We start from the raw sequence: 22,481 nt of genomic DNA, 5'->3' as shown, positions 1-22,481 counted from the left end.
CAAGATGGTGTTAATCTGTCTCCTCCCTCCCCATCACCCTGTGCTGATCCCTCAGGCCTGGGACACCTGATCTCTTGCATCCTTATTAATGGGGCCCAGTACTTCCGGCGCATCAGTGAGTCTGGCATCAAGAAAATGTGTAGGAACATTTTTGTCCTGCAGCAGAATTTGACCAACATCACCATGTCACGGGAGGCAGACCTGGACTTCGCAAGGTAAGAGAGGGTAGACTGGACTCAGTTCGTGTTCCATCATTAATAAAAATGGATTCTTAATCATTAAAAAGCTAGTTAAAAAAATGAAACAAGTAATTGATGTTAATTAAACTTATTGCAATGATCTTTTCACAGTATATCCATATATTGAATTATTACACTGTACATCTGAAACTAATATGTCAATTATACCTCAATTTTAGAAAAGGAAAAAAAATGGAACTAACAGATGTCCTTTGGTAATAGGGAAGTAAGTCTATAAAATTCTATTGAATGTTTAATGACTGTGAAACAGGTAATTTTTCCTATTGTCTAACCTAAGGTCTTTTACTACAGAACTTCAGTAACTTTGTTTTCTAATTGTAAATGTAATATGTGCTCATTGCATAAAATATGTAGCATAAAATATGTAACCTAAAATACAAAGAAGAATATAAACATTACTCATAAACTTTTAATCTAAAAATGCAATATTTAATATACTTTCTCCTGGTTTTTATGAATGTGCTATGTGAACAGGTGAGTCTCATTCGTGGGCATGTGTATCATTTCTCTTTATAAAATTGTTAATGGGTTTTTTATTCATTTACTTTGTGTTTTCCTATATCATTAGTAACCTTTGAAAACATGGTTTTTTCCATATCCATTAATGTCCCTTGAAAATACTCTTTTTAATGCCTGAACAAATGTTTCATGGGGTAAGTAAATCATAATTTATTTATCTGATTATTAATATTTGCAGATTTGTAGACATTGGGATTTTTTACATTTTCTCTCATTATAAATAACATGTATTGAATGTATTTTTACATGAATCTATTTCTTCATCTCTTCTGTCTTTCCCAGTTGAAATCCATCCCCACTTCTTCCTTTCGGTGGGGAGAAAATGGTTACTCATCACTCTCCATGCTGTTCCTTCACGTAACTGAACGTTATTTTTTTTAAATAGTGTTTGGACTTTCTCTTTTCAGGGTTTGCTGATCTCAGTCTTTAGGGTTTCCTTGTAATACTCTTTTTCAAATGCAAGAGTTAATCTTCTCTCTTTAGGGGTCTCAACGCTACTCATACCTTTCTTAAGTCAGTGGATCTTTGGGGCTTTAATGAGAACTTTAGAAGTTTTGAAGAGGATGGATGACGATTATGGTGTTGATGTTTTATTGCTGATTATACCTGGATGAATTTTTCCATGAACCCCTTTATTGCTGGGAAGTTTTCTGCTTTTAATAGTCTGGCATGCTCCTGCCTATTATTTAGTGTTTCTGTGTCTTTTCACTTGACTTTTTGATTCCTGAAGAAGTTTAATAAAATTTGAAATAATTGTTGAGAAACTTCTGGGGATGATGAAATGCTGTGTTATTTTGACAGTCATTAGGACATCCACGCTAGGATCTTCGTCTTGAAATCATATAGCCATACATCTTCACTTTGACCTTTCTTCTCCAGGTTGTCACTCGTTTGTTCCATTGCTGTCCTGTCGTTCTGCTTTTCTGTCCTCCTCCTCTGTTGTTTTCTTTCTGTTTGAGTGTGTGTGTGCATTAAATTCCCTATGTTAGGCTAAATTCGGTGGAAAGCGTTCCTTGCTCAGATTAGGGAAAGCAGGTGTGACTGAATGCTGCATTTATTTGGCCTCCCTTATGGGGAATGATCTCATTATTGAATTAGTCTATTCATAATAACATTGAAAATGGGAAGTTAAGAACACAGAGGCCTGAGGGATACAGAGAAGCATTACTAATTCTCTGAGGAATATAATTCCTAAATTCAATCATCCTCTTTTAAATGAATTTTTTTTTTTATTTTGCTGAAGTAAGTAAATTAACACAGCTTTTGACAGACACTATGGGGCCTGCACACATACTGAAAACCCTAGCATCTGAATAATGAAATGATGACTGGGCAGTGTTGAGGTTGACATTAATGGGCCATGTACCAGCAAAGCATTTCTTCAGCGAAGCCACGCCTGTCACGGTTGGATTTGGGGGTGATATCCAAGGAAGTGGCTATAAGCTAAAAGATGACCACTTGGGAGAGATACTGCTCTCGTTACTGTTCACGGATGTTGAGAGGAGATAGGCTAGCTTAAGTATATAGCACTAGATGACTCCATCCTGATCACAGTTCAGAAAGACACATCTTTACTAGACTTGTAAGCTCCAGGAAGCCGAGATTTTCGAACCAGAGTAAGTGCTCACTTTGTATACTGGACGAATGACTAGGTATCAAATCAAGGCTTCTTTTTGTGGTAAGGAGCTTGGATAATGGCAAAGTCTAGTTTATCTTTAACATCCCGAACATTTTAACCAGCTGATGTGAGATCATTTTCTTACAGGCTGTTGAGAAACAGAGCATCTCCTTTGCAATTCTTTCTTTCTAGAAAGTGTTACAAGAAGGAATACTACATCCCTAACTATTCATAGGCTCTTTCTCCTTCATTTTCTCTTGCTCTCCTACATACACATATACTAAATACACTTTATAACCTTGTTGTTGTTGTTGTTTTCCCTGTTCTTGATTTTGGTAGGGACAGGTTTTGTGAAATGGGCTCCATCAATTCTACTGAATGTGAAGTGATGTAAAATAAACATAAGAGTGATACCAAAATAGCTAGAAATAATAGACTGCAGCAGTGTGTCTCAGCATTCCTTAAGCAATGTCTAATCAAGCACAGACAACATCTGTATTTCCAGCAAACCTCTATAGGAATGTTATCTTCTAACGTAGTAATTAATCACTAGTTGCCATGTGTCAGAAAATTTACTTAACAAGAAGTTGCAAGGCTCTTGTAGCTTTTCACTTTCACAGCCTTCCTGACCAGTGGAAAATAGAACACTCTTCCAAAATAAAGAAATGAGAGATCTGGACTCATTCCATTTATGTTAACTCTTCTACTCATGGTATTGTTGTCTCTTTCTTCATACACACCTTTGGTCCAGCTAATTTCTAATAGGAATAAATCTTGGGTGAGCAAAGGCTCAAAATAACCCATAATGTGACCAGAACTGCTGAGAGACCCTGTCCCCTATGGTAATGATCTCTGCTATGTTTTTGACCCTTTTGACACAATCGTTGACTTTCAGGCTCAAAAAGAGGCTTTGTCCTGGAAAATCACTACAGACTAGCTAGAAAGTGGAAGGCCACTCTGAGTGTGCTCTTTAATTGCCTTCATCAAAGAACATCTTACCCTGAACTGTCACGTGCTTCGAAGCAACCCACTAGTCAGGAGTAACGGGAAAAGTCTGAATGAGTACTTCCATCCCCAGGGTAATGAATCTGGCAGCCTTTATAGTTCAAGTGAAGCCATTGTTGGGGGAAAAAAATCCCAGAATTTTCCTCCTAGTACTTCCGTCTCTTCCCACATTTCCCTTTTGTATTGGTCTCTCTCATTACAGTTGCCTCTTTTCTCCTTTATCTCTCCTGTTACCTCTATTATCTCTCCTTGATTCTGTGGTCTTTTTGGTTTTCTTTAGACTGATATCTCTCTCATTATTTAATCTGGCACAGATAAGGAAATGAAAGCTAAGGTTCAGGACCTAAGGTGAGGTCCTATCACATAAGGAAGTAAAAGGAATCCTTTTACTCATTTGTTCAACAAATGTTTATTGAGTGTGCATCCTCTCTAGGCCCTACCCTTGTGGAATTTACATTATTATGGGCAAGAGAGACCAACTAATAAACAAGAAAGATACAAAGTATGCCAGATGATGATATGTGCTATGGTGAAAAATTCGATGTTAAGAAGAATAGAGTGTATTCAGATATAATGAAGGTAATTTGTGATTTTGAGTGTTCAGGGAAGTTCTTAATGAGATGGTAACATTTGAGGAAAGACCTAAAGAAGAGTAGGTCATGTAAATATATAGAGGAGCTTCTGAGGAAGGGAGCACTAGGAGGAGAGAACTAGAAAGAGGCATGTATTTAGCATTTAAAGAACAGAAGAAAGGCCAGTAGGGCTGAAGTAAATAAACAAGGAAAGAATAAGAGAGGAGTCAGAGATTTAATCAAAGAAGCTGAGATCTTGAAGACCAGTATAACATTGGCCTTTACTTTGAGGTTGGAAGCTATTAGAAGAATTGGAACAGAAGAATGTCATGATCTGACTCAGGTTATAAAAGAGTCGCTTTGGCTGCTATGTGGAAAATAGATGATTTTCTGTTTTTCCTGAGGAGGGGAAATTACACACAAGGGCAGAAACAGAAGGATCTGTTAGAAAACTATTGCAATAATTTGGGTGAAAAATAGTGGTGATTCAAACCACAATTGTAGCAGTGGAGAGGATAAGAAATGGACAGATTAGGATATATCTTAAAAGTAGAGATAACAGGATTTGTTAAGGGATTGGAAGTGAACAAATGACCCCAAGATTTTTGTTCTGAGCCATTCAAAGGATGGTATTTTCATTTATTGAAATGAAAATGAGCCAGACGACGGGAAAGGCAGGTTGAGTTGAGGGGGCAGGCAAATACAAAGAGGCTATCAAGAGTTTGGATTTAGAAATATGAAGTTTGAGATGCTGATTAGATGTCTAAATAGAAGTAAAGAAGAGAGACCTGGATACACAAATCTAAAGTTCAGGAAAGAGGTGGTGGTTCAGTCTTTCAGTTGTGTCTGACTCTTTGTGACCCCATGGACTGTAGCACGCCAGGCTTCCCCATCCATCACTGCCTCCTGGAGTTTACTCAAACTCATGTCCATTGAGTTGATGATGCCATCCAACCATCTCATCCTCCGTCTCCCCCTTCTCCTCCTGCCCTCAGTCTTTCCCAGCATCATGGTGTTTTCCAGTGAATCAGCTCTTCGCAGCAGGCCCAAGTATTGGAGCTTCAGCTTTAGCATCGGTCCTTCCACTGAATATTCAGGACTGATTTCCTTTAGGATCAACTAGGTTGCTCTCCTTGCTGTCCAGGGGACTTTCAAGAGTCTTCTCTAGCACCACAGTTTTAAAGCATCAATTATTCGGCGCTCAGGCTTGTTTATGGTCCAGTCTCACATCTATACATGACTACTGGGAAAACCATGGCTTTGACTATATGGACCTTTGTTGGCAAAGTGATGTCTCTGCTTTTTCAGGAAAGTGATATACACTGGAAATGGGAGTTTGTGGTTCATTAGCTTATAAATGTCATGTTAAAGTCATGAGACAGAGTGAGAAGTGAGACTGCAATGAGAATGAATAGAGTAGAAAGCAAGGCGGACCAAGCATTGGTCCTTGGGTCCTCCACTGCTTAGATGTTGGAATACTGGGAAAGAACCAGCAAAGGAACCTGAAAAGGAGCAGCCAATGAAGTAGGAAAATAACCAGGGGAGGTTTGTGTCCTAGAAGTGAAGAACATGTTTGAAGAGGAGAGTGTCCTCATCTGTGTTAAATGCTGCCAGTAGGTTAAATGAGCTCAGGATAGAGAATCAGCCCCTAGTAGACTTGATCAGATATCTGAAATGCTTTGGTTTGCATTCCTTTTATCTGCCCTACAACTTACCTAGTATAGCAACAAACTTGGAACATATTTAGGGAAGGCTGCTTACTCCTCAGTTCCATGGTAGGGTCTGAAGCATTTGGGGCAAACAGAAATGCAATTAGTGTGATTCTAGTGTGATATATAAAAGACCAAATTGGCAGCCTCTTTTTTTCTCATTGAATAGTTAGAAAGAAAGCCCTGCTCTTCCCAGCAAAGGTACTCATCCAGTTCCCATGATGAAGCAGAGTTGTGATCACTCTTAGAGAGAGACTAACCAATGGTGACTTCCCTGGTGGCTCAGATAATAAAGAATCCACCTGCCATATGGGGGACCTGGGTTCTATCCTTGGGTTGGGAAGATCCTCTGGAGGAGGGTATGGCAATCCACTCCAGTATTCTTGCCTGGAGAGTTCCCAAGGACAGAGGAGTCTGAAGGGCTACAGTCCATGGGGTCACAAAGAGTCAGACACAACTGAGCGACTAAGCAGAGCACACAGCTAAGTGAGTTTGCTTTTAATGATGGCAGTCTCTGCTCCTAGGTGCCTCACCCCTCTTTAGCCCCAGTTCCTCTTCCAGAAGCTCCAAGTTAGCTTTGAAGCTGTTCTGTACATATTGACTTAACCAAGTCCTATATCTCCTATATATAGTACCCTATGGAGTGGGAACATCTACTCCACAGAAGACAACAGAAAAATCTGCACTGATAGAGAGTAAACTGTTTGGTACCTGGGAACAAAAGAAGTAAAATATCTTGCCTGAACTGCCTCCTCTGGACATAGGTTTATATGGAGAAGTACAGTACATCATAGACCACCAATAGAATGGGAGAAAATATTTGGATATCACATATCTCATAGGGATTTATATCCAGAATATATATGGAACTCTTACAACTCAATAATACAAAAGCAAATAACCTAATTTAAGACTAGGTAAAGCTATCCCAGTAGCATTGTGCATACCTAGTACCCCAGTCTGGTTCTAAGTGCTGTTCAATAAAAGGAAGCAGGGCTCCTGCAGAAAGTGACTGATTGTAGGACTGGAACAAGAAATAGACAAGATGAGCCTGTAGTATTAATACTTTCTGAAGATCCCCCTGGATAAGGAAATGGCACCCCACTCCAGTATCCTTGCCTGGAAAATCCCATGGACGGAGGAGCCTGGTGGACTACAGTCTATGGGGTTGCAAAGAGTCGGACACAACTGAGCGACTTCACTGTAGTACCAGAAAGTAAGGAAGTACTAAACACACGCACATACATAACAGTGTGTCAGAGAGACACAGGAAGAGCTCCCAATGGCAAAGAGGGGACCATTGGAGCCACAGAATAAACAAAGTACTACTGAATATCAACCCAAACTATCAAGTAAATGTCCATAAGTCCATACTGATGTAAATGGTTGACTACAGTAATAAACAAGGAGGAAGAGAAAAATCTGTGCAGAAGCATTCCGGATAGATTATGGAGCTAATCTACAGGTAGAGGCCCACTTTTTAAGGCTGGCTGCACATAATTACTTCCCTCCAAAGAGTACATGTGGAATGTGGGGGAGTCACTTTCTAGTGGAAAAGTCTGACAAATAGTATTTCAGCCAGGTTATCAAAGTCAGCATCAATATGCATAAATCGTGACCCATATAGTAAAAAGTATCAAATTAATCCCACTACATGAAGATCCTGCAAAATACCCATCCAATTCTCCTCAAAACTGTCGAGTTTGTTAAAACCAAGGAAAATCTAAGAAGCTGTAATAGCCGAGAGGAACCTAAGAAGACATGATACGTACATGTAATGTGGTATCCTGGGTAGGATTCTGAAACAGAGGAAGACATTAGGTAAAAACTAAGGAAATGGGAATAAACTATGAACTTTGGTTAATAATTTATCAATATAGGTTCATCAGTTGTGCTACATGTATCATACTAATGTAGGATGTTAATAATAGGGAATTTGGGTATAAGTTAAACAGGAAATGTTCTATCTTCCCAATTTTTCTTTTAGTCTAAAACTATTGGGAAGAATTAAAATCTATTAATAAAAAAATAAACATTTGTCTAAGAAGACATATAGATGGCCAGTATACATATGAAAAGATGCTCAACACTATTTGTTACTAAGGAAATGCAAACCAAAATCACAATAAGATACCACATCACAGCTACTAGGATTACTATAATCAAAAAGACAAAAGCAAGTGTTGGATTACTGTAATCAAAAAGACAGACAATAGCAAGTGTTGGAGAGAATGTGGAGAAACTAGAACATTCATATCAATACATTGGTGATAGGAATATAAAACGGTGCAACCGCTCTTTGGAAAACAATTTATAAGTTCCTCAAAAAGTTAGCCATAGAGTTACTGTGTGTGTGTGCACACACACGCATGGGTGTGTTCAGTCGTGTCCATCTCTTTCGGACCCGATGGACTGTAGCCCACCAGGCTCCTCTGTTCATGGAATTTTCCAGGCAAGAATACTGGAGTGAGGGACTTCCCAGTAGTCCAGTGGCTAAGACCCTGTACTCTTAATGCAGACAGCTGGGGTTCCATTCCTGGTCAAAGAACTGGATCCTACATGCTGCAACTGAGACCTGGTGCAGCCAAATAAATAAAACTTAAAAAAAAGAAGAATACTAGAGTGGGTTACCTTTTCCTCCTCCAGGGGATCTTCCTGACCCAGGGATCAAACCCACGTCACTTGGCATCCATATAATCCAGAAATTCCACTCCTAGATATATACCTAAGAGAAATGAAAATTTATATCTCCACAGAAATTTGTACATAAATGTTCAGAGCAGCATTATTCATAAAAGCCGAAAAGTGGAAACTGCCGAGGTAACCATCAACTAATAAATAAAATATGATCAATCCATATCTACAATAGATTTATTCAGCCATAAATACAAAAGTACTAATATATGATACAACATGGATAAACCTTGCAAACTTTAAGTGAAAGGAGCTCATCACAAAAGATCGTATGTTAACTCCATTGATATGAAATGCTCAAAATAACTAATGTTATAGAAGTTGAATGCATAGTGGTTACTTAGAGCTAGTGGGTTGGAAGGAAATGGGACATGAGTACAAGGTCTCCTTTAGGGGTGGTTTTAAGGTAGATTGTGTTGACAGTTGTACAGCCTTACAAATATATTAAAAGACATTTAACTGTGCACTTTGAATGAATTGCACAATGAATGAATTGTGTGGCATACTCTCAATAAAGCTGTTTTTTTTTTAATTTTTTTTTAGAAAAAAACTGACACAGTGTTATATGGCAGTTATACTTCAATTTTTTAAAAGATTGAACTTTAAAGATTAAAGTCCTAAATGTTATAGGCAATAAGTAGCTTAAGTTTTGTATTCACATTAGTGGGGAGCTTTGTAAAGGAAATATCTAACTCTTTTTGAGTTTCCCTAACACATCTGAGAGAGATCAAGACAGAATTCTGGAGGAGATAATACTTAATTTTTTTTTAAATATTTGTTTGTTTGGCTGTGCTGGGCCATAGCTGTGCCATGCTAACTGAGTTACAGCATGTGGGATCTAGTTCCCTGACCAGGGATCGAACCTGGGTCCCCTACATTGGGAGCATGAAGTCAGCCACTGGACCACCAGGGAAAATCTCAATACTAATCTTAACTGAAATTATCCAGGATAGGGAGAGAGCCATTTGGAACAGAAAGGGCAGTTCAGGGTGACTGGAGCAGATGCTCAAGGCAGGCAGTGGTGAAGTGTAACCTGAGGAGAGACCAGAGCTGGCTCAACATAAGCCCCGCCTCATCAGAGGCCTTCTCTCTACAGTTCCAAGACAACCTGCTTCTCCTCTCAGCACTCCCTGTATTCCTTACCCTGATTTATTTTTTAGCACATATCACCATCTGATGTATTTAATATATACTTGTTTCTTTGTTCCTTGTCTATGAACTCTAGAAGGCAAGAACTCTTGTTCATTTCTGTATCTCCAGGGCTAAGAACAATACCTGGGATGCAGTGTTGTTGTTGTTCAGCCACTAAATTGTGTCTTAACTCTTTGCAACCCGATGGACAGCAGCATGCAGGCTCCTCTGTCTCCAGAAGCTTGCTCAGACTCACATCCATTGAGCCTGTGATGCTATCTAACCATCTCATCCTCTGCTGCCTTCTTTTGCCTTCAGTGTCTCCCAGCATCAGGATCTTTTCCAATAAGTATGCTCTTCACATCAGGTGCCCGAAATATCAGAGCTTTAGCGTCATTCCCTCCCATGAGTATTCAGGGTTGATTTCCTTTAGGATCAACTGGTTTGATCTCCTTGCAGTCTAAGGGACTCTCAAGAGTCTTCAGTAGGCATTCAGTAAATATTTGTGGCGTGATAACTTTAACCGTGTTGTGGCCTAAAGAGCTTTAAGCAGAAAAGGGAGATGGTCAGATTTGTTTTCTAAGAAGATTATTTCAGCAACTATATAGTAATGGCCTTGAGGGCAATAACCCTAGAGGCCTTGCAGACCAATTGGAAGGTAATTGTAGAGAGAGAGATGTGTAGAGCCTGAACTAGGTCAGTCCTGGTGGAGATGGAGGGGACAGATTTGAGATGTATAAATGAGCTGAAATGTGCGGGATATAAAGAGTGATGAAATGTTGAGGATAAAGAAAAATGGGTCAGATTTGACCCTCCACTCTCTGACATGGATGTCTACGTGGGTCCCCACACTGTTAAATCAGATAAGCCTATAGGAAGAGGGAGGAGTAGGCTTGGCAGAAGGAAGATCATCAGTGGATGTGACAAGTGTAAGATGTTTGTGAGATTTCCAGTGGAGATGGCTCATGTGCAACTGAGTGTGTAAGCTAGAAGCTTGGAGAAGAGTGGAGGAGGGGAGGGGCCTGGTTTGAACAGTTTGGGGAATCATCAGCTCGAGGTTGTTATTTAAGACCATTAGAGGACAAGACTTCTCTGGCAGTCCAGTGGTTAGACTAGTGGAACCCCTCTGCGCTTCCACCACAGAGGTCATGGGTTTGGTCCCTGGTCAGGGAACTAATATCCCACAAGCTGCATAGCACACCTAAAATTTAAAAAAAAAAAAAAAGAGGAGACGGAGAACACCAGCATGTAAAGGGCATGAGAAGGAAGAGGGACCCCAGAAGAGGACAGGGAAGGAATGACCCCACAGTACAAGAGCCAGAAAAGAGCACAGCGTGAAATTGCTACCTGCACTGACATGGTACTCTCCCCACAAAATGATCCAGCATCTTTCCTCCCAATCAATGAGCACATCTTCTAATTTTAATTTCTCCCAGCTCCTCTTTGAGGTAGACTGTTTAAATGCTTTCCTCAAGGCGGCAGAGCGAGTGACAAAGCCAGCCTAAGCATATCAGCTTGGACTCCTGCTTTATCCTTGACCTTGTACTTTCTCTAAGGCCAGCGATGACCTCTGGCGTAGCTGAGAATATTGAATTCCTTCCAAGGGAGCTGCTTTGGTAGACGTGATTCCTACAGACCTATTGTCCCAGGGACATTACTCTGGATTTCTGCAGAAAAGGTTATTATGGGTTTTCCTATCTGAAGTGACCAGGGAGCTGTTTGATAGGTAGGGATTAGCAATGACATGCTGCCATCTACTGGAAACACCCATGGACATCCAGACAGGCCTGTGGTCTCTTAACTCCCTGTCACTCTGATGAGTCTGGAGCAGGGCTGCCTCACTGGTAGGCTTCAGAGGTGAAAATAATGAAGTGTCCTCGCCTATTACGTGAAATTTCCTGACTGCAGTGCTTAAAGAGCAGCTCTATTCCTAAAATATGTATATGCATTTTCCCATTATTTTCACATTTTCCCCAACTTTATTGTGCTATTAGTCTTACCTGCCTTTCTGATTCTGGGGTAATGCATCCTTTTTCCAACCTTTACCTGTCGTATATTCCAGGACTGTGGCTCAAGATTATTAATTTTGATTAATTTTGTGATTAATTTGCAGGAGAAATTAGTCTGCTATCAAAATTCTTTCAGTGATGATGCCACTAAAAATTCTGTTACATCTCCTGAGTTTCCCAGTGATACAAAGCTAACCTGACTTTCCTAGGTACCCAAGTCATTGGGGAAATACAAGAGGCTACATGTTTTGCTCCCTGGAAGAAGGAAATATGCCAGTTATTAAAATTTAGTGACAAAACAAAACTTTGTGTGGCATGATCTCTGAGGCAGGTTTTGTAAATATTATTACAAGTAGATTTAAATATCATTACATTCCCCCTAATTAAACTTGTATTTGACTTTGTTCCTGACCATACCTGTTTCTAACGATACCACTTTCTACTGATCTCCTTTTTCTGTGTTGACTGCACTCACAGTAGGTTCCATACATTCTACCAACTAACTGGTGATTAATTGCTTTATTAATTAGGTGAGTATGCCTACTGGTCTTCATATCCCCCGAGAGCACAGCAGAACAATGAGTACTCAGAAGGCTCTCAAAAAATAATACCTGTCAGTATTGGTGTTTGATTCCTTATAAACCTATCCAGTGTGTGAGCTTTGATTAATAAGATTTCTTTTGATTATGCTCAATTAACGTCACCATACCTTGTACATATACAATGTCAGTGTATAATTTAGGGTTCCCCAAGAGTATCAGCAGCCATAGTCATCATCTTCCCTTTGTTGCACATGTGCTAGGATTGGATGATTCAGAGATTAGCATAGATGGCAGGTGTTATTATATCCAATAAAGATCCTATGGAACAGAAATCAGAAGTGACTTGTCCAAAATCTCTCATCAAGTTGTGCTATTTATATCCCCTGCATGGCCTCTGTAGTCGCCATAGTGCGGAAATTAAATTAATTCACCCAGTGAGGCCATTTTTCTGCCAGGAAAGGATTGTATTGTTCTAGAAAGACATTACGCTTATTCTATGACTAAAGCAGGGGAAAGATCATTCTAATGATCACTCTAATAGAATCCTTACTGAAAAACTTGAGACTGGAAGCTGACGCCTTTCTTATCTTATAAATAAAGATAGAGGGTTTAATTTTGATGCCTAAAAGGAAGAAACAGGCGCAATTGGCTATCATGGTGTAAACAGAGCTACAACCCCTTACAAATCATATGGAGGCTAGACTTCCTTCTGCATTCCCTCTCTTGTTCCATTTTATACAGAAAGCCCTTCTCTCCATTCTCACCCCCTGCTTTGCCTAACACCATTTGTCAGTCTACGAGAATAGTGCTGAAGGGAGGCCAGGTGGCTGCAATGAGCTCAGTGGTCAGCACCCAGCCAGACCATTTTGCTCTCTCAACCCCCCCCTAACAGTCAGGTCCACATCCATTTCTCGCCTTATCATCTCTTTCCTCTCCACCTCAATCTTCTACCCTCTGTAATTATTAAATAATACCTTATTATATCCATATGGTTCTTCATTTGTTGTTGTTGTTCAGTCACAAAGTGTGACTACTCAAAGTGTCCTACTCTTTGTGACCCCATGGACTACAGAACACCAGGCTTCCCTGTCCTTCACCTGAACTTCACCCAAACTTCACCCAAACATCAATCTCCCGAAGTTTGCTCAAACTCATATCCATTGAGTCAGTGATGCCATCCAACCATCTTCATCTGTACCTGTTGTGTAATACTTTATTGCTCTAATTCTTACTAACATGTTCTTCCTCCCCATTTCATTATAAAGCCCTTGTGACTAGTTACCATGATTGTGTTTTGCTTTCTTGCGGTTTCTGAAATTTGTCTTTTGTTTTCCTTTTCTTCTCTGTAATAGTCAGCAACCTGAAGTGTTCATGAATGTAATGTGAGTTTCCAAGCATGCTTGATGAATATGAATTTACTTGCATGTTTCAGAGAGCATCCATAGCTAATTATAGATAGGTTACCAAGAAATAAACATGTGCCTGATAGACCTGTGGCTGCAGACTGCTTTTACTAAAGCAGAGACAGCATCTGGCAGTCAAGTAACTTTAGTGTAGATCACCTAGAGGCTTAATTATTTACTTTCTCCCAGTTACAATGATGATATATTCCCATTTTAATGAAAGAGTAGTCACTGATACTATTATATAATTAAACTCAGTGAATGACATGAACCTTAGGAAATGTTTGACCTACAATGGTTCACTGAATCCTTCCTGAAACTCCATATGTAGCTATTACCGCCCCATTTTCTAGTTGCAAAGAAAAAGCTAAAGCTTGAGGAGGCTAAGTAAATTCCCAGTTTATACAAGAATGAGCTTCAGGATTCAAACTTAGGTCAGTCCAACCCCAGAGTCTCTGAATGTCCTTAACCATGTGGAACCAGGGCTGTCATTTGGTAAATCCTAGGTTTCTGTTTTGCTCTGTTTAATTAAAATATGATTTTATTTTTCAATGAGGCGCTTCTCTTTTCCGTTCCTTTATTTTTTCTGGTTGTGTGTCTCCATCGAGCTCTGGTCTTGGCAGCTGTAGTTAGCTTTAATGAGCAGTTTCACTGGAGGATGCAGATTCTCTTTCACGAACGTGTTGGCATTGGTTTTGCTCAGCCAGTAGGTACTCGGTGCTGCTTGCTGCTCACCTGCCCACTTTCCAAACAGCTGTCCAGGAGCAACACCACTAGATGCCCAAGACCATGCTCTTGGAGTCATAGCACAAATTAGAACCACTACACGATTCATATTCCCAGTAAACTCTATGATTAACCCCAAGTACATACACCTTTGCTTTAAAAACACGGTGCCAAGTGGTCGTCAAAAGCCAGAGGGCGTAAGAATTTCCCAGGGAACTTGCTTTTGGTGGAATTCTCTGACTCCATCCATAAAAATTCTGATTTAGATGGTTGAGGGTGGGCCCAGGCATCTGCAGTTTGTTTAAAGGTGCCCAGGGATCCTGATGCAGGTAGTTCTTGGACTCTAACCTCATGTTCTTTGAGACTCTACAATATCCAGGCCATTTTTCTTTTACCCTCTTATTCTCCTTTCTTCCCCTTTACCCTTTTTTTCTCCTGCTGCAGGCAATGAAAGTAAAAATTATCTGAAAACACTTTTCATCATTTAAAACCCCTTATGGAGTCACCATTATTGTTTTGAGGAAGAGTCAAGCTGTGTTCTTGGAAGTTCGGGGGTGAACAAAGTAGTATTTTATTATCTAGTGGGAGGCTGTAAACGAATTCAGCCCATGATTTTTGCATAAACTTGGGCCCATCACTTGAGCTCTCTTGGCTGAAGTTTCCTCATCTATAAAATGAGTATTTGACTAGAAAATCAACTCAAGGGTATCTTGTAGATTAGACTTGTGCAGCCAGAGATGGGATTCAGGGGTCTAGAGTTCCACCCCAACCCCTAGCTCTCAAAAGAGACCATCCCAGGAAAGACTTTTAAAGGGAGGGAAGTGAACTTCAGTCTAATTCCACAAAGACACTGTAAAGATTTCTGAGATACACAGCATGTAACAGGCATTTTAGTGTTTGTTGATAGGATGAACAAATTAATGCATGTGTATATGACTGGATGAATGGATGAATGAATGGAGAAAGAAGTAGTGTAGGCCTGTGTCTTTCACAGTCGAGATCATGGTTGTAGCATTGCTCACCCCATGTGCTGGGGAGTTAGACAGATAGAGAAGCTGGCTACTGTTTTTTGCATGACCTATAAAGGTCTCATAAGGCTCTGAACAGTAATTCAAAAAATAAACATGTAGGTACTCAAAAATATAAATGTCACATCAGCTATAGCTCTTCATCTCCTTTGCTGCGCTGTGGTTTTCCAATTGATGGAAAGGTTTTATTCAGATCAGCTATTTCACTTTTTCCTGGAGGTACTCTTAATCTTTGTGTTCTAACCTTTAAGGATATAGGCTTCGGTTGCTGCTATAATGATTTCCATTGCCTGGCATCTACATGTTTAAATTTCTCCAAAGAATTGTACACCTTCCGTTTTTTGTCGATTAGAGATAGAGTCAAATGAGGAAAAAAACAAGTGGGGGTTGGAGAGGCCGGTTCTTGATTGACATCTCTCTCTTGATACCTGGGTCAAGGAAAGGAGTGGATCAATGGTCTTTGCTTTGCAGCCGGCGTTAATACCATGTCTCTTGCTCCTTTTGGCAATCTGTTTCACAAAGATGCTGATTAAACATTTTGGGGTACCAGGGACAGAGGAAGGAGGGAGAGGTTGGTGATTTTTAGCAGCTCAAGCATTTTATTGACGACATTAAAGGCTTCATAATATATTCGACCGGAAATTAATTACAGCCCAGTTTCCCCGTTTCTCCCTTAGGTGACTGTCTTCTGTTGATGTGCGCCGCTGTGAAAGTAATAATAGGTTTCAAATGTTTGTGAAAAACATAAAGTAATTACTTGCTGTGATAAATCAGTCATTAGAAGTTTCGACTTCTCTTGGCTCCGTGTATGTGGTGGTAGGTTGGCGTCTGTTGTTAACTTTAATTATATAGCACTGAAGAATTTTTACTTTTCGGTTTTCAGAAATTTTGCTTTCTTTCTCCCTCTTTTGGTTTCCTGGTTCTCCAGGGATGAAAGTACTGAAGTGATAATGACATGTAACTAACATTTGAACAGGGGAAGCATATGTCTGCCAGGGAACTGATGCCTTCCTTAAGTTTTGTAGCTATTGGCTATCAGCGATTTGCCAGTTCCTCTAATGAGCCTTAAATATTTACTTTTTGTTGTGCGGAGGGAAAGAACCTGCTCTCAGGCATTTTGAGGCTCCTCACCAATGGCGTATGTTTAAATTATGGGCCCCGAAGCCAGAGAGATTCTAATAACTCTTTTTCGTTTTTTTAAATTACGGGAGAAAAATGCAGTTTTTTCAGTAAAACCTTCAGTTGCTTTCCTGAGGTCCTTTTCTTCTGACAGCACCTGTGCAGATCTGCTTGGATAATATCCACCCCTTTGTTAGCTCACCTGGAAAATGAGAGAGAAATTTCCTTTTGGCAACTGTCTTAGAAGGGATCCTCACCCAGACAGATACAGTAGGCAGGACTAGATACTGGCTGGTGTGACAGCCATCACACACAGGTATTCTGCTGTTGGCATGAAGGCTGGCTCACCCCTACAGACATGAACAATACATTATACATGTTCACAGTTCTTTTTAACTCAGTTAATATTAATATTAAGTTTTTCTATTCCGTCTAATCTGTCTTGTCCTTTCCTGATGCGTGAGCCATTATAAATCCTAACTTCAAAGCTTTTCTTAAATCTCCATCAGACTGTCCTTTTCTTAGAACAATGAGTTTGTTTTTCTTTTTCCTGAATCTCTTCCTTTGAAATAGTGTTTATATTTAGAACCAAATAGAAGAGCAGCAAGAATTGGTTACTAATAATTCTGCACAAAACAATCACACAGACTGGTACTTCTGTGTTTTTTCATTGCAATGATAATTGGGGTTCATGACGTTTGCCCCTGAGAATGGAAGATCCTGTCCGCCATCAAAGAAGACTACTGCATTCAGCATAGTTTTAGCATTACATGTATTTTCCTGTATTCTGTCTTTTAAAAATTGATGACTCAATATGATATCTCAGTATAGGCCAGAATATCTGATTAACTGTAACCCCTGATTTTCTTTTGATGCCGTATCCTGAAGTTTTTATAGCTCTGTAGTTCTGTCACAGCATTTCCTTTTTCCACATACAGTAACAGCAAATTGCTTAAAATAAATATTTTTTATTATTTTTATTCGTATTACTAATAACACCTATTGTATTGAGTACTTACTTTGTATAAGGCACTCTGCTTACGTGATTTACACACATTATCTTATTTAATCCTTATGATAACTTAGTGTGCCTGTCTATTAGCATTTTCGTTCTACAAATGGGAAAATTGAGTCTCTGAAAGATTAATTAACCCAGGGTCTACACAGCTGATAGATGACGGAACCATGATTCAAAGCCAGGTCTGGCTGCATTTTAGCTACTGTGCTATACAGCTCATGACAGTGTAATGTGTTAGTATTTCAAGAAGATAGACCATGGCCTCGATGATTTTATAGACTCTATTAAAACAATGATGATAGGGTGTTCCTAGATGAAAGGGCTTTTAAAGGAGGGGTAATATTTTTTTTTATCTTCCTTCAGGGAAAATGAAAGGAGAGATTGTTTTGTAGGCCTGTGGGGATAAACAAAAGAAAATCCAAAAGGTGATGAGAGTGGATTTTAGCATAGCACCAAGGTCCTGTCTAGAAATGCTCACTAGTCATTGTTGAGCCCAACAAGGCCAGGATGGGGGTGGGACATCCAAGAGACCTGGCCCAGCAACAGCAGCATTGGAGGGTGTCCAGGTCAGGGGGAAAGGCTGGACCAGAGAGCCCAGGGAGAGAGGGCTCACTGCCAAGTGTACACCTCAATTCTCCAAGTATCAGGAAAACACCTACGTGTGGTGGTAATACAGTGACTGATGAAGTTGTCTAAAATAGCTTTTAAGAAGCTACTTTGATTTTTTCAAATGAATTTAATATATTCAGAAAGGAAGGGAAGCAAGAGGCTATGTCTTTTTGTTGTATCAGTAGAAAACCCAGTCACTTTTAAAGGAAAATACAATAGTGATATATGAGTGACACGTGTCATTTTTTTGTCCACCTAGCTTCTACGTCTCTTGCTGTGTTAAGGGAATTCCCCTCCTTGGGGAGGGAGGCAGGGCCCATTTCCCATTATAAAAACACAAAGGCCAGGCCTGCTCACTCTGTGGTGACCCAGCCTCAGCTGGGCCAATCGGATGCACCTACTCAAAACTAATCAGGGAGCCCGGGACGAGTGCAGGGGTGATGGGGAGTCTTGTGACGTGGCATCAGCAGTAGTGGTAGCTGTCAGTCACCTGAGTCAGTGGCAGTGGCCTTGACACGGTCAACATCCATTTCTGCCGGCAGCAGAGCGAGACATGGGGTTCTGTGTGTAGCAGCAGCAATAGTGGTCTCTTCAGAAAACTGTCCTTGAAGAGTGATCCTGGAGTGACTTGGGCCTTGATCCCTAACATTGTTCATTCCTGCTCACTTTCCAAGTCTGATGCTTCCGTCTTTCTGAATCATCTATGACTTACCCGGAATCCTTTCAGTAATTTCTTCTCTGCAACTTAAAACCAAGACTATTCCTTACAGACATAGTGAAATCTAGTGAATCTGGTAAAATTTAGCTTTTAAAACTGTCAATCCTCAGTAAAGCTTGGAGTCTTAAATTATTACTCACCACTGTTGAAGTTTTGGTATGAAGTTACGGCATATCTCTTTATCTTGATCAATTATAGAGAATACTTCAATTCATATCAAGAATTTTACTTTAAAAAAAAAAGAAAGCAAAACTGGCTGGATTACATGCCCTGAAGCTTGGCTCCTTCTGGAGCTGAGAAAACTTAATTATTAGATGTGTACATTTGTTTCCATTATATAATGGAATCATCTTATTATATAATATAAATATAATATATAATAAATCATCCCAAAACTTAGTACCAAGAGCAACAACCATTATATTGATTCTCTTGATTTAGAAGATTGGGTCCCAGCTGTGCAGTTCTTCTCCTGAAGCATCTTGGGATTTCTTGCATGACTGTAATCTGATGGCAAATGGGGCTGGAACACCCAAGATGGTTTGCCTCATGTGTCTGGTGGGAGTCTCTGTAAGGCCGGACTCAGCTGGGACACTCAGATGATTGGATCCCTCCTTCCCCCTTCTCCCCATAGTCTCAAAGATTCCTCCCTTTCGTATAGCTTTTCCATGTGCTTTCTCCATCAGGGTGGTCCTACTTCTTACACAATAACCTAGGGCTCCCAAAAGCAGGCAAGTAGAAGCTTCCAGGCCTTTTTAAGGCCTGCCCCCAGGACTGGTGCCATTATCTCTTTTACCACATTCTGTTAGTTAAAGCAAGTCACTAGGCTAGCCTAGACTTAGTGTAGGAGAAGACAACACAAAGACATAAATAAGGGAAGGTCTCACTTATTAGGGGTTATCTTTGGAATGTAAGTGCCACTCTGTCTAAACTTGAGGCCCTAGATGAGATGTTCAGTGATTGGTACAGTAAACAGCTCATGTTGGTCAGGATTCTTTCAGTTGTAAGGAGCAGAAACCAAATCCAAACTAGCTGAAGCCAAAAAAGAGAATGTATTGAATCATGAAATTTGGATATTCAAGGGGTGATTGGTTTTAGACTTGATTTTTATCCAAGGGTTCAAGCCCTATCAGCAGGACTCAATCTTTTTGTTTTTTTCCTGTCAAACTCTTGCTTCTGTTCATATCTACTAGACTTTATTATTGTATAGCCTAATTCCCTGTGTGGCCAAACATTATCCCCGAAGTTACATCATACTCGTAGCTAGAAATCTTAGCAAAAGAGAGAGTTATCTCTTCTAAAATCCATTTAACAGATCTCCTGAAGGGATTCTGGTGGACCCTGTCCATCTCTGACCCAGTTGCTGTGGCCTGGGAGAATGGAGCATTCTGATTGGACAGCCCACATCACATGCCCACATCTATTGTGAAGGGTTGATCCATCCAACCTGGACCTCTTAGAACAGAGAAAAGGAAAGTTTCTCTTATCAAAAGAAGTGGGATGAATGCTTGATAAAATGCTATAATGTTAATATTGCATCTAATAACCATTTGCTGGATGAAATTTAATTGTGGCACAGCCAATAACGTTTGGAGTTTATCATGTGCCAAAGAAGATAGACAATTTAAAAATTATTTTATGGAGAGAGAGAGAGGTGCTGCTGGGACATTATTCAGAGTGGACTGGAATAATTAGAGAAAAATATAAAAGAAGCAATTTTTGAGCTGTCCTTTGAAGAGGTGGATGGAATGGGATGATATTTTAGCCAAAGGATTACTTTCTGAAGAATCAAAACACTATTAAAAAGAAGGTTATAAAGTTTAATTCTAGGGTGCTACTGCTCTCCTTAAACTATACCCTCAAGAAAATTCAGAGGCTGGTTACTACAGTGTGTTGCACTCTATAGTTTCAGAATTAGCTGGTTGTAAAGAAGATTGTTTTTTTAACCCTGAATATGACAAGTGGGTATTTTAAGTGTTTAAGGGACTCATATATAAATAAAGCTTCCAAGGTGATTGCAATCAAAAGAAAAGAAAATCTTTCAAAATATATATTCAATTTGTGTCGTCTGTAACTTTGATTAACAACAGATGCCAAAATTACCAGAAATAATAGTAATCTGCATTTCTGCGTATATAGTCCTCTTGTGAAGTTGAAAGTTTCCATGAATGTGAATTAATTTAGCTCCCGTCTCATGTGCAAAAGAAGAAAAGAAAGTGAGCCCAGCTCCCTCTCTCGGTCTCAAAGTCAAACATAACAGAGTATGAGGAGAGAGTAACAAAACATGAACTGTCTAAACTGGCTACAGTTTTAATGAGATTGGTGAAAAGAGAAAGCAGTAGAGAGCAAAGAGGAGTTTAGAATTTGGTGAGTTGGGAGGGAAAGATAAATTAGGAGTTGGGTTTAATGTAAATGCACTATATATAAAATGGATGAACAACAAGGACCTACTGTATAGCATAGAGAACTGTACCCAATATCTTGTGGTAACCTAGAGGGGAAAAGAATCTGAAAAAGAATACATATATATGGATATCCTTTTCAGATTCTTTTCCATACATATATATATGTATGTATAACTAAATCAGTTTGCTGTATACTTGAAGCAAACACAACATTGTAAATTAACTATATTTCAAGTGAAAAAGAAAATAGAAATGGAATTTGGTAAGAAGAGTTCTGATGACTCTCAGACATCTTGGATCATATTGTCTTCCCAGAAACCTTTGTTGGATAAGACTTCAATATGGTATCTCCTGGCCCCTTTCTTTGACACTCACAGACATGGAGTAATAGGACAGTGAAGGATCCTGATAGGAGGAGAGCCCAGACTTGACTCCTCGTTCAGGTCTCCCTCCCAGAGACCTTGATGCCTCCTGCAGGCTGATGTCAAAGGGGCTTACAAATTCACATTCACATCAGAAGCCGTGACTCCCCGGGGCAGTTAACAGGCAGCCTGGGGAGAAGAGACATCATCCTGGGTTTGAAACCCCCTCCTAGTTTGTGATAAAACTCTAAGAGTGTTATGCTAACCTCATTCCTCTTGTATTTGCCTTCTCTGAGGCTAACAGAGTAATATGGCTGCTGGCCACATCTTTATAAACAGAAATTATTATGTGAGAACAATTACGACTTCTGTTCACTATCTACCCATGTGCATGTCCTTGTTAATAAGGGAGCACAGAAAGATTATTAGCTTTATTAGCTTTTAGTATTGATATCGCCATGTTCTCCCTAACCTATAAATATCTGTTCTGCCCACGTCAATTTGAATCTTTTTTTCTCAAGTAAATTAAAGTAGAAATGCTACCATGATTAGTTACTATGTGAATTTCAGTAAACTTTTTTTTTTAAGAGTCGTATTTTTTGTTTGGCTCTGGTGGATCTGTGCAGCTTGCGGGCTGTCTCTAGTTGCAGAGAGTGGGGGCTACTCTTCATTGTGGTGTGCAGGCTTCTCATTGCAGTGGCTTCTCCTGTTGAAGAGCATGGACTCTAGGGTACACGGGCTCAGTAGTTGTGGCTCCCGGGCTTAGTCGCTCCATAGCATGTGGGATCTTCCCAGAACAGGCATGAAATCAGTGTCTGTCCCTTGCATTGCAAGACAGGGACTTTTAACCACTACCACCAGGGAATCCTCTGATAAACTCTTCAGTTCAGTGCAGTCACTCAGTCATTTCCAACTCTTCGCAACCCCATGAATCACAGCACACCAGGTCTCCCTGTCCATCACCAACTCCCAGAGTTCACCCAAACTCATGTGCATCGAGTCAGTGATGCCATCCAGCCATCGCATCCTCTGTC

At 40.0% G+C, this 22,481-nt stretch overlaps 1 protein-coding gene across 1 annotated transcript in view; it reads left to right on the top strand.

Annotated features, from left to right (window-relative positions):
• The window catches only part of LOC104982305 (exocyst complex component 4), a 236,826-nt gene that overhangs the window by 178,607 nt on the left and 35,738 nt on the right, over nt 1–22,481 (top strand). The window contains exon 7 of the mRNA XM_010831656.1: nt 56–215. Within this exon, the coding sequence (XP_010829958.1) occupies nt 56–215 (160 nt within the window). The remainder of the gene's footprint in view (nt 1–55; nt 216–22,481) is intronic.

The sequence above is a fragment of the Bison bison genome, unplaced genomic scaffold (assembly GCF_000754665.1).
Source record: "Bison bison bison isolate TAMUID 2011002044 unplaced genomic scaffold, Bison_UMD1.0 scf7180017864530, whole genome shotgun sequence".
Classification (NCBI taxonomy): Eukaryota; Metazoa; Chordata; class Mammalia; order Artiodactyla; family Bovidae; genus Bison; species Bison bison.
The sequence above is the reverse complement of the archived record's forward strand: the minus strand, read 5'-3'. Positions and strand labels throughout refer to the sequence as shown.